Source organism: Anopheles merus, chromosome X (assembly GCF_017562075.2).
Source record: "Anopheles merus strain MAF chromosome X, AmerM5.1, whole genome shotgun sequence".
Lineage (NCBI taxonomy): Eukaryota > Metazoa > Arthropoda > Insecta > Diptera > Culicidae > Anopheles > Anopheles merus.
This window is the reverse complement of record NC_054081.1, coordinates 204,455-216,433: the sequence shown is the minus strand read 5'-3', so window position 1 is coordinate 216,433 and position 11,979 is coordinate 204,455. Positions and strand designations below refer to the sequence as shown.

At 53.7% G+C, this 11,979-nt stretch overlaps 1 protein-coding gene across 1 annotated transcript in view; it reads right to left on the bottom strand.

Moving 5' to 3' along the window:
* Positions 1–466: 466 nt before the first annotated feature.
* The window catches only part of LOC121590799 (protein sevenless), a 32,252-nt gene continuing 20,739 nt past the window's right edge, over positions 467–11,979 (bottom strand). Inside the window, exons 3-14 of the mRNA XM_041910805.1 lie at positions 11,239–11,298; positions 10,806–11,150; positions 10,489–10,731; positions 5,932–10,063; positions 5,214–5,433; positions 4,442–5,148; positions 4,174–4,367; positions 4,006–4,113; positions 3,311–3,936; positions 3,073–3,218; positions 2,864–2,923; positions 467–2,303 (exon numbers count right to left, since the gene is read on the bottom strand). Of these exons, the coding sequence (XP_041766739.1) occupies positions 1,825–2,303; positions 2,864–2,923; positions 3,073–3,218; positions 3,311–3,936; positions 4,006–4,113; positions 4,174–4,367; positions 4,442–5,148; positions 5,214–5,433; positions 5,932–10,063; positions 10,489–10,731; positions 10,806–11,150; positions 11,239–11,298 (7,320 nt within the window). The 3' untranslated portion in view covers positions 467–1,824. The remainder of the gene's footprint in view (positions 2,304–2,863; positions 2,924–3,072; positions 3,219–3,310; positions 3,937–4,005; positions 4,114–4,173; positions 4,368–4,441; positions 5,149–5,213; positions 5,434–5,931; positions 10,064–10,488; positions 10,732–10,805; positions 11,151–11,238; positions 11,299–11,979) is intronic.

The following is an 11,979-nucleotide window of genomic DNA, read 5'->3' as shown; positions in this document are numbered from 1 at the left end:
CAACACAAAAACCGATATTTTGCTCAACAAATTATCCGTATGCGGACTCGATCGATTTCACAAGTTACGACACGTTATCAAAACCGGTACAGAAATAACTGATCTGACTTTATCAGCACTGGTACCCACAACAACAAAAAACAACAGAGACGCACGCAATGAAACAGTTAATGTTAGCATTTATTTGACACAGGAACAGAAAAACAGTCAGTACTTCTGATTTTTTACATTGGTTTCGCGCATCCGGGCATAAGCCTGATTTGAGCTGCTTAATAGCTTGTCGGAAGACTTTCCGAGTTTGATATGAGTGAAACGATTTGCTTGTTTTTTACCGTTCAATCTTAAATAACCTTCATACATGCTCAGCAGCTGCTACCTTAAAACTAACAACCAAAGCTAACGGTTTTGGTACAGGATGATTCACGTTGGGTGTGAATTATTTCCTATTTTTTGTTTTTATTTTTTCCCTTTTTTGTTAAATAGTATCCCAACGTGAAATATTAGTTGCTCATTTACGGTTAATCTTTCATTCCCTTACAACAAATTGCTTAACGCCTAAGTATTTGCAGTATTTTACTCATCAAACGCACTGAGAAGCGAAGCGTCACCGAAGGTCGACTTTTAAGACTCATAAGAAATAGGTTATGGTAATACAGGTAGTGTAAATATGATTTCAACCATCTTGAATCGCAGAACGCATCTCGCTAGTAGGGTTTGGGGATAGTTTCATTTGACATTGGGTTCGACTCTTGCTCGGTTTATAAATATTCGGTTCCTAAGATTGACTTCGTAACGCCATATCCCCCCTTTGAAACACTTATCGCGAGTGGTATCGTTTGCTGTGTTGGTATAATACTTGTGTTGTCATGTTGCAGTGTTTTATAAGAATGTTACTTTTAGAATGTTCGACAAGAAGAAATGAAGTTAATTCAGAGTTTTTCGGTAATTGAGAAACAGGAGAAAAAAAACTCGCTAAAGCTGCTTCAATTGCCGGCACGTTAAACTAAACTATGCTGCCGTTGTTACTTGCAACAGATTTTTAACTTAGGATTTAGAGTATTACTATCAAGGATTGATACATTCAACTCCATTTCACCGTTTGACCCAGCGTTAGGAGTTCGCGTCAGTTTGATCGATGCCGACCCGTAACTGCAACGTGTTTCAATCCGAACTTGTTGGAGCTACGTGTCCAGCATCGTCCATCATTACCGACTTCAATCCACCTGCTAGTCGGTTGCTCAATTAAGAACCTTAATTTCGTACCCCGTTAGGTTCATTCTTGCATTCGTACAGTTGATATATAAACTCTATGATCATTATTTACAAAGCATCCCTATGTTAAATCCTTGCTATCAAAAGTACACCTAACCGAGCTGTACGACAGATCTGTCTAGTGTGTTATGTTACCGCTTGTTAGTAAAAATTGGTTTTTTTTCGCGCAATTATTGAGCGTTTTGCTATACCGAGTAAGATGTTACTCTTCATACAGACAACCAGTTGCTGTTGGCTACTATCGCTCGGGTACTCTAAGCTATCTCTAAATTCTTTTATTGAGCTGGTACAGGCACCATGTTCGCGAAGCGCTGTTTCCGGGCATTTACTGAATTAACATTGGGCATTGTACTATAATAAAGCCCGTAAAAAGACATTACATCGCACTGATTCCCACACATTTGTTTGCACAATCCCTCGCACCTATCGCACCGTTTGCAGCCTTACTTTTAGGACTGTTTACAACTCTATGTAAAAACCAGTCGCCATATCACCTGCGCTGACGATCCGAACGGCAACATCAACTGTTGCTACTGTTCGGTCCGTCTCCGCTCAGCTTCTCCTTTCCCGTTCCTCCCGTTCGATAATACTACTGCTGGTGGTGGTGGCAGTGGCGGCACACAGTGAAGGTGGTTCCACTTGTTGGGAGTCCCGGTTTGCACCCGTACTCGCACTGTCTGGCAGCAGCACCGATAGGTTCGGTAGGAGCACGGGCACACTTGCCTGACGCTGCGATGTCGTTTGGGGGGGATGGCTGGTGGTCGGTATCTCGGCAAAGTGAATCTGCCCGCGACTATCGGTAATCGGTATCTCGTACCCATTGTCGGTGGGCATTGGCGGTATTGGGCTGACCCGATCGACAGATGCGGCAAACCCGTCCGGCTGATCCAAATCACCGCTGTCTTCGTATACCAGCTCCAGGTATTTGGGCGTATTAGGACCGGGACATGCAGTGGCGCCGCTGCTGCCGCTGCTGGAGGTTGGTGGAGTAGCGATCAGGCCAGCATCGCTACCACTGTACCGTAGCGACCCTGCAAACAGAGGAGCAGATGTTTGTGAGGGAGCAGATCTTTAGGAAAGTAGCACAAAATACGCAGCACCTTGCACAAGCAGTTGAAAGCAAGCGTGTGAGGTTAGGGATGGACGGTAAAATATTGCAGTAAGTAAACTCCTGATCTATTCCATACTGAAGAGTTTCAGTATAAGTTTACCTAAGACAGTCGGCACCCTTTCTGTAACATCTTTGGGATACGATGAAGATGTCATAGCAAAACTAGACAGCTTCAAGTTACGACGAGTTCAGAAGGTGTACTAAGTTGTGTTTCAGAAAAAAGAATACCTCACAAGAATGGAATCAAATTAGTGTAACGAAACTTCGAGAGGGTTTTGAAGGGTTCATTTTCTTGGAGGTTCTAGAATCAAGGTCCTAGTTTCAAGCAACGATCAGAAGCCATGATTGAAATTTCGATGAAACGATGACAATGACAACGAGCAGGCATGTTAATGACAGTTCAGTAGTACTGGTAGGTGCTAGTTGATGGTTTTGGATGTAATTCGGGCGACTTCGTGTCGAGGTGCAAATACTATCTACCTGACAGTGGTGACACCTGGCCACTTTCGGACACCAGGTAAGTCGGATTGGTAACGGCCTCTGCAACGAAATGAATGAGTTTGCTTGATTGCGGAGCAGTGCTTAAAGAAAGTGTAAAGTGCGCGCGCACGAAAGTGTAAAGTGCTCAAAGATAGGACGCGCGCGTGTATGCGTGTGTGTGCGAATGCATTTTTTACATGCAGTCCTACCTTGCTGCAGCTTCGCCGGAAATGGTGCGATGATTTGCGTATCTTCGCTGGTATTTTCGCGCAGCGCTCTCAGCACCTCCAAACAGTAACGGAACGTCGGTCGCTCTTCCGGTGAAAATTTCCAGCAGTACTTCATCAGCTCATACCTGTCGGTGGAAAAGGTGGCCGTGTACAATTTGTGTCTTTGCTTCTCCCACCCCCCCCCCCCCCCCATTTCTTCTCCGTTGAGCTAGCTTACATTTCGTTCGGGCACACCTTGGGCCGGTCGAGATGGCCACCCTCGCGTACGTGGTTTAGCACTTCGACGTTGTTTTTCGCCTGGTACGGCTGTTCGCCGAGCGTCATGATCTCCCATAGCAGCACTCCGAACGCCCAGATGTCGGACTGCGAAGTAAACACACCGTCCACCAGGCTCTCCGGCGACATCCAGCGCACCGGCAGCAAACCTTCGCCCTCCTTCCGGTAGTAGTCGTTCTTGTAGATGTCGCGCGCCAACCCAAAGTCACCGATCTTTACCACCCGGTCGCGCGGATCTGTCGATGACACGAGACAATTGCGGCAGGCGAGATCCCTGTGCACAAAGTGCATCTCCTCCAGATACCGGCAGCCGGACGCCACGTCCTGGCACATCGAGATGAGATCGAGCATCGTAAGGCGGGCGGCCTGACCGGGCAGGGAGCGGCTGCGCCGCAGATAACTCAGCAGATCGCCACCCTGCATCAGCTCCATAATGATGAGCAGTGCGTCCGCTTCCAGGCAGACACCCAGTAGGCGCGTAATGTGCTTATGCTTAAAGTTGCTCATCAGCTGCGCCTCCTGGAGGAACTCCTGCTTCTCGTGCAGTTTGGCACCCTTTTTAAGTGTCTGCAAAAATAATGATTTTTAAAAAGTAAATACGTATCGAGCAGCTGCGCTCCATCACCTATCACTTACCTTGATGGCTACTCGAGTTTCCGCCTCGCCATCAACACCTTTAACGACTCCCTCGTACACTTCACCGAATGCTCCACTGCCCAGCAGCGACGAACTAGCCATGAAGATCTACGGAAATACAACGGATGAGTGTGATGTGTAGATGATCTTGGATTTTCCTCTCCATACCTGATCGAGACGGATGCGGGGCAACAGAGCTATTTCCGAGTCTGTCATCGAGCCGGAGCTGTACAGAATGTTAGTAGTCTGAACGAAGTTACCACGCCGTGGCAGCTCTCGCAAGTTAGCCAGCTCCACGTCTGACAGTCGCGCATTAGCCGGATCCATTTGAAAGTTCTTCATCTTGTCGGTTTGGCGAATTACTGCATGCGTGTAGACGAGCAGACAACATTGTAGCAGATATTTACGTACACGTCTGGTAGTACATCATACTTACAAAATATAACAATCAGAGCGACAACCACGACAATCGTGCCGAGCGTACTAACGAAGGTGGCAATGTAGATGATGGTGCGCTGCACGTACAGCTCGGGGCCGGTCGGTCGGCTTTCGTCACTGTACGGGCCCCAGCCGTACGAGTTCCGGGCCCGTACCCGGAACAAGTTCCTCTGGATCGCATGCCGCTCTGGGATGATCCAGTAGACGTCGGTGCCATTGTACACCTGGCTCCAGCGCTCGTCGTATGTTTCCAGCTCGCCAACCGTGGCTGTCCCATTGCTACCCTCCACGCCGGGCGACAGTTCACCGGCTGCGGCGTCGTCCTCGGGCGACAGCACAAATCTAGCTGCCCGGTTCAACTGGCTGACCAGCACCTCGAGCGCATACTCTTCGATGATGGCACCATTATCCTTGGCAGCTTCCCAGCTCACCTTGTACACGTCCTGGCGCAGCTTGGTTACAATCGGGCGACCCGGGGCGGCCGGTTTGTCGGCCGCCGTTTCAAATATGATATCACGCTCGCGAGGCCACACATAAGGCTCGTCTCGATACGGATAGTGCAAAAGCACTACAAACTGATATCGCGTCTTGGGCAACAGCCCGTTCAACTCGTAGTGGTAGTTGTACCAGTGTGTGCTCGGTCCCTGCGAGTCGTACATCGTCGTCCAGGTGCTCTGACCAACGATCGCGTACTGAATCTTGTACCTGTAATGGGAGCGAAACATCAATTAGTAACAGAAGCAAAAGCCGGCCACTCACAGGATACGCACTTCTGACAATTAACCGGCGGTATCCAGCGCAGCCGTATCCCGGTTGAGTTGAGCGACAGCAGCTGTATGTCGCTTGGTTCGGGAAAGGTCTGTATCTGAAATTTGTCGCTGTCGCTGTAGGCGTGAAAGTTAGAGTACGCACGCACCCACACGATGTATGTTTGGTTCGGCTGCAGGCGCGTAATCTCCACCGTCATGGATGTATCGTCCATTTTGAAATCTACCAACGATTCGATTAGAGATAAATTAGAAAGTAAAATTAAGTTATACACTGTGTGTGCAATCCAACCGTTGGTTTTTCTAAATATTATGTGTGAATTATCGTCAGTGCATTTTGAATGCAGTGTTTTATTCTTCTTCTTCTTTGGCACAACAACTGTTGTCAGTCAAGGCCTGCCTGTACCCACTAGTGAAAGTGAGCTTGACTTTCAGTGACTTATTGTTACCATAGCATGATAGTCAGTCCTACGTATGGGAACACGGTCTATTTGGGGCTTTAACCCATGACGTGTTTTATTGCTATGGAAAAATGTCTTTAACTGTCCTCGTTAGGCACTGTTCGAGTAGAAATATGCTGGTTATCGCATGTAGTTTTAACAGCAATGAACAACCTTAATTCCCTACAAAAATCGCTGCTACTTTCGGATTCTGATGATCCGAATTCGAATCCGATAGTACCGGTTGCCCAACATCTAAACGGTACACCACCAACACATACCTGTAACAACCTGCTGCTGTCGGTTCTTATGTTCGTCGGGCTCTGCTCGCCAAATCTCGTACCAAACGTGATGGCTGTTCTTCTGGCGCGATGGTATCCAGCTTACAATAGCCTCGGTCGGGCTGACGGGCCACGCAGTAATGTCCTCCGGTCGGGACGGTGGACCGACGGCCGTCCGGAACACGACTGGCATGGAGCGCTTAGGCAGCTCGGTGATCGAAGGTTCGCCCCCAACCAGCAGTCGCTGAGCGGTCGTCGCCGCCGCTAGGTAGTAGCTCGTGAGCACCACCCCGAACCGGTAGTTTGTGAACGGGCGCAGGTTCCCGATCGTGCGGCTCCTCTCGTACGAGTAGTCGATATGCAGGTCGGCAGTCGCTTCATCCTCCAGCTGGTACAGGATGCGGTAGCGTACGGCTGGAGGTCGGCGCTCACAGTCGGTGTGTCGTTCCGGTTCGGGAAGTCGTAACGTGATCGAGCTCTCCGTGTTGTTGTACAGCTCTGGCAGGTACTGAATCTGTTGCACTACCGGTACGAGACAACGCTCTGGTGGATAGGCTTGTCGGTGCTGCACTGGCAGTAGGGCAATGGCACCGGTCAGTGGAAACTGCTGGGTGGTAGCGTCGCTCGTTGGTGAGCCGTCCCGTGCACGCACCGACACCGTCCCATCATCTGGACCGATCCAGTACAGATAGCCCTCATCCTGCACGATTCCACGCTGGCCATCCACGTCAAAGACGCCATCGTACTCGCCACACAGCCGTTGATTCCACTCGTTCTCGACGTCCTCCACACTGCAGTTGAACGGAGTCGGCTCAAGGTCCAGTTCGTCCAGTGACACGATATAACCGGCACGGGAGTACCGCGACACAGCCACCAATTCCGCCGTACCAGGCCGCACCTGCAAAAGATCGATCACAGCCGGTTCCGCCGGTAGACTGACCATCCGATGCACTGGATCCGACCCACCACTCTCGAACCGGTTCAGATCATACGCATGCAGAGTGCTCCCGTTGCCGGACGGTGTCTGTGAACGCACATACACTGCCCTCGCCACCCAATCAACAGTGAGGGCCGTCGCACGTGACGGGACCTGTGCGATTTTGCGCTTGCCGTCTGCCTCGTCGTACATGAACAGCTCGCCGTTAAGGTTCACCCACAGCAGCTTGCGCTCGTGGCGCAGCTCGGCCAGCAGCAGGGCTGGCACGGCCGTCGCCACGATCGGAGTGCTCTCGCGCCTATCGAGATCCAGCAGCACGATGTGGTCTTGGGTCGCCACGTACAGCAGTGGCAGAGGTCGACCATCCGCCAGCCGAATCGAGCGCATCTCGCTCGGATCGCCACTGTGGTCGACGTTGCAGACGCGCACCTGCAGGTAGTAGGTCGTGTTCGGCTGTACTGCGCCCGGAATGAGCAGCTCCGTGTGTCCCGTTTGCACCTCCTCCCCATCCAGCACCGTCCGGCGCACGTCGTCCTGTCCAGTCGACCAGCAGTCGACACGATACGCCACGATCGGCCCGTTCGGTTCGACGGGCGGCGACCACCGGAACACAATACCGGTACTTAGCTCGTGCGTCCCAGGCAGGTAGTGATGCTGGATGTAGGTACGGGGCGCCACCGGTACCGACGGTTTGCCTGCGGGCGTGTGTCGTCGAACGGTCGAAAACCCGGACGACCTCCAGTACGTAAAAGCGTGCACCGTAATGTCGATCGGAGTGTACGGCGGTATCGGCCACTGTTCGGCACTCGCTGCTGAGACGCCCTCATTCTCGGGTTCGTCGCCTGCTCCACCACCGTAGACAAAGTACGGCACGGCGAGCTCCTGTACGATGTCCCGCGCGTCCGGCAGCTTGAGCGTCAGCTTGTAAAACACCCCACTGTAGTTAACGTTCTCGACCGGCGTCCAGCTCACGTTGAACCGGCGCCAGTCGCCCGTCACCCGTATCGAGCTAGCGTTGACGCTGGCCGGCAGCACGTTGATCGAGGGCGTTGCCGGCATCGGATCGATCAGGGCCAGGGCGCGCGTCCCGTTCAGATGGTGGTTGCGAATGTAGGCCAGATTTTCGCCCCTTGCGTCTCCCACCACCACCTGGCTTTCCTTGAGCCAGAGCAACCGATCGCTAAAGTGCACCAGCGAACCGAGCGGTTTTTGATCGGCGAGTGGAAGGGAGGGAAGCGATCCCGATCCGGAGGCAGATCCAGCGGCGGCCGTACCAGCCAGCGGTGCCCAGTAAAGATGGGAATGCGAGTATCCCCGTACGATCCAGTATAGCCGCTCGCCGTCGTGGTCGAGCGTCAGGCCGATAATCTGCTTGTCGGTGAACCGCTTCTCGCTGAAGTATAGCACCCGGCTCTTGCCGTTCAGCCGGAACGCCTCCAGTATCAGGCCGGACGAACAGTAGATGAAGCCGCGGTACGCATCGAACCGGATCTCGCGGACGTTCATCACGCTGTGGATCGGTTCGGGCTGCTCGCCCTGCAGTCCGGCCCGTACGATCAGCTGCTGGGCCGGGTTGGAGTAGTACAGCCGCTCGCCGATCCAATCGATTGCCACGCACTCGACCGACTCGAGCTCGCGCACCTTCGCCCATTCGCCGCCGGGCACGGCTGGCTCGCGGTACAGTCGGAGGGTGGAGTTGCTCACTACGTACAGGGTGCGGGCGTGCCAGGCCAGGCTGGTGACGGCCGCACCGTCCAGCACGGGCGAGCGCGGTATGAGCGTGGCCACGTGCTCGCCGATAACGTCACTGCGCACGATACCGTCCGTGCTGGCCCACACGAGATGGTGCCGGCTGGCGGGGCGCAGAGTTCGCACCCGGAACTCCCGGCTCCAGGGGCCACGGCCTGCCGCGGTGAAGGCGGCCGCCCGCACGCTGTAGACGCGGTTCGGGAGGAGCCGGCCGGCCGTGTCGCACGCGTAGCTCGTACCGTTCACGGTCGCCACGTGCAGGACGCTGCCGAGCTGTTCGTCGCTTACCTCCACCCGGTAGCTCCAGGCCTGCCAGGCGCCGCGCCCCTTCACCCCGAGCAGGTACGGTACGTCCCAAGATACCTTCAGCTTGTCGGGGGACGCGAGCGCCTGCAGGTTGCGCGGCGGGTTCACCGGCACCGGGATGGGCTGCTCCGCCGTCAGGTTGACGCTGATGCTGAAGTACGTGTTGTTGGCCGCGATCGGGAACGCGTTGTGGTAGTAGCTGTCGTGCAGCCGGTGGTAATCCTCGGCGAACACCTCCGTTCCATTCGTCCAGTAGAACAGGCCGTTTGCGCGGGCCAGCGATTTGACCCGCTCGAACCGTGGCTGCTGCGTGTTGTTCCGGATGTCTTCCAGCTTTTTCCCGTCCAGCGACACTGCCAGCACCGTGTTGAGGCCCTGATCCGCCAGCAGCACACGGAAGTTTGCGTGGTCGAGTGTAAACGCGCCCAAACTGCGTCCACGCACCATCTGCAGCGGTCGAATCTCGTGCCGCACACCGTTCGAGATGTCGCCCAGATCGAGCCGGAACAGCCCACCGTCGGGTCCGGTACCACCCACCACCCAGAACAGATACCCATTGTACGGATCCACGGCAAAGTGGTCCGGGCGCCTCTGCAGCCCCGCAATCGCCACCGTCAGATGGCCCCCGTTGAAGTCACAGTACGCAATCTGCCACAGCTTGGTTGGTCGGGCCTGTCCCAACACGTACAGATGCTCGTTCAGCCAGTCGATCGAGAGCAGCGTCGGACGAAAGTTGTTGGCTGCACCGGGTGCTAGAATGACGACGCGAAACTTCTCCGCCCCCGGCCAGTAAGGGGCCCGGTAGATGTACCCGGCATCGTCCGACACGAATAGCAGCCCGCGCCGTATGTGTGTGGCCGTGCCACGTATCTTGTGCTCGGGGCTCGCGTACACGCTCGTCGGCGGGTCAGAGAACAGCGTGAGCGAACTCTGCGCCAGGATGGAGCGTTCCGCGCCGAGGATGAAGGTCGGTTGCAGCGCCTCCTCGTGGCCAGTGGGTTTCGGGGGGGTGGCAACGAGCGCCACCGAGGCCGGTCCCTCGCCAGCCGGATTGCTCATCGCGACCGACACCGAATAGTTACGCTCGGGTTCCAGCTTCTCGAACATGTAATGGCGGGACGTGTTCGATTCGGGAATTTCCTGCCGAGATGCAGAGCAGAAAGCATTAGTGATTGTCGCTTGGGAAGGTGGAGGAAGAGATAAACGAAAACATAAAAAAGAAACAAACAAACGAGAATCTCATGCAAGCGGCACAAACACTTAGATGCGTTAGTATAGACATTGTGAAGAAGGTTAGGTGTGTCAGATGCGTATGTGATAGATCAAGAAAAGCACATAGTACGGGAAAGAAGGCAGAGTGGGTCGTGCGAGTAGTATCTCCAAACTCCAAAGCCAAACTCCAAAGCCAAACCAACTTCAAGAAGGTAAGAGTAGTGATAGTAGCAGTAGCATAAAAGCCTTCGAAGACATTATAAAGAAGTCCCCATTCCGTGGAAATTCCCCTGAACTAGAAACTCGAAATGCTCAGAATGTAAAGAATAATAGTGCATGAAACTGGGCAGCACCTTGAGTGCACTGTAGCCTATCGGATGAAGGTCTTTGATTTGCAGCACGTATGACAATACGGGGCCGTTGGGAAAAGGTCCCGGCTCCCACGAGATGGATATGCGCGAATGGTCGACGGCAACGGCCCTCACGATGGTGGGCTCCGAAGTTGGAACCCCGGACGGTAACGTGCTGATGATGACACTCTGCTCGGACGTCAGTACCTGGTCGTGGTGGGGCGATAGTAGTAGTGCTACACGGAACTGTGGAAAACCGAAAATAGCAAGAATCTGTTACGGTAGACGTTACGAAAGATGCGGTAACGTCAACACCTTACCCGGTACTTGGTGTAGGGCTGCAGGTTGTCGACGCGCACGGTCGAGCTGTCACCCATGCTCTGGTTGCGGTAGTACTTCCAGTCGCCGGCCACCTCCTCGTACCGCCACTGGACGAGGTAGCTGCGGGGCCCCCGGTTGCGGTGCCGGGCCAACCGCACTAACCGCTCCGGCACCTCCCACTCCAGCGCGAGTGCTGTCGCGGTCAAGCTATCTGCCACGAGGGCCGGCGCATGAGGCGTCCCGATCTCAGCCTTCAGCCACCGAAAGTACCGGCTCAGCCCATCGTTGCAGCCCGCAATGCAAGACCATTCGCGGGCCTCCAGCAGCTCCTGGTCGCTGACGTTCTGATGGAGACCGCAAACAGGGATCATTCGATGTGAGTGAGTGAGTGAGTGAGGAGCTACCGAAACAAAAAGCCGTTCGAATACTTACACACGCATGCTGGCAGCTCGACTCTAAGGCAAGCTCCCACTGCCGGCAGCCCGTCGTACACTGGAAGACGAAGAAACGGAACATCGGAGAAACGGTAACGTGAGGTGGAAGAGCGAAGAGGGCGTTGGAACGTGCCAGTAGGGGTGGATTTGGGGGGGGGCTGGCTGAGGTTACAATCATCCCGCAACCGTTAATAGATTTAATGGCCCAACAGGCACTTGCTTGCTTGAACCCTGGCCCATCTACTACCATCCGTCCCCTGGTGCGACCGCTTAATTCGACCCGGAAAGCGCGGGCGGACCAGCACGATCGCGCCGTCGGAGACATGCGTTGTTGAATTTGTCCACCTTTTTGATTTGATACTGGGAGAGGTACGAAAGAGAGAAGCTGGTCCTCTCTCTGCTTTCTAGCCAGCGGTAGCGCTTGTGATGCGCAAGGCCGCATCTTTTGCCCGCTGTACAAAAAATCCGGTTGGGATTTTTATTCCCGTAGAAAGCGGGGGGTGGCTTTTAAGTAAGATTGGGGTGGATGGAGCAGTGTGAAGAGTATTTCGTTTCGAAATTGATATTGTTGGGTCACGAAACGTTCTTAAAACCATATCTTTGATATTCGCAATGTTGAAGAGCCTAGATAATGAACGCTTTCTGATGCGAGTTTTCAGAAGTAACTGCCAGGTCCTATTGCTCTTAAAGTTGCCATTTCAATGGAGTCCTTTTAGGACTTGTTCCTGAATATGACGTT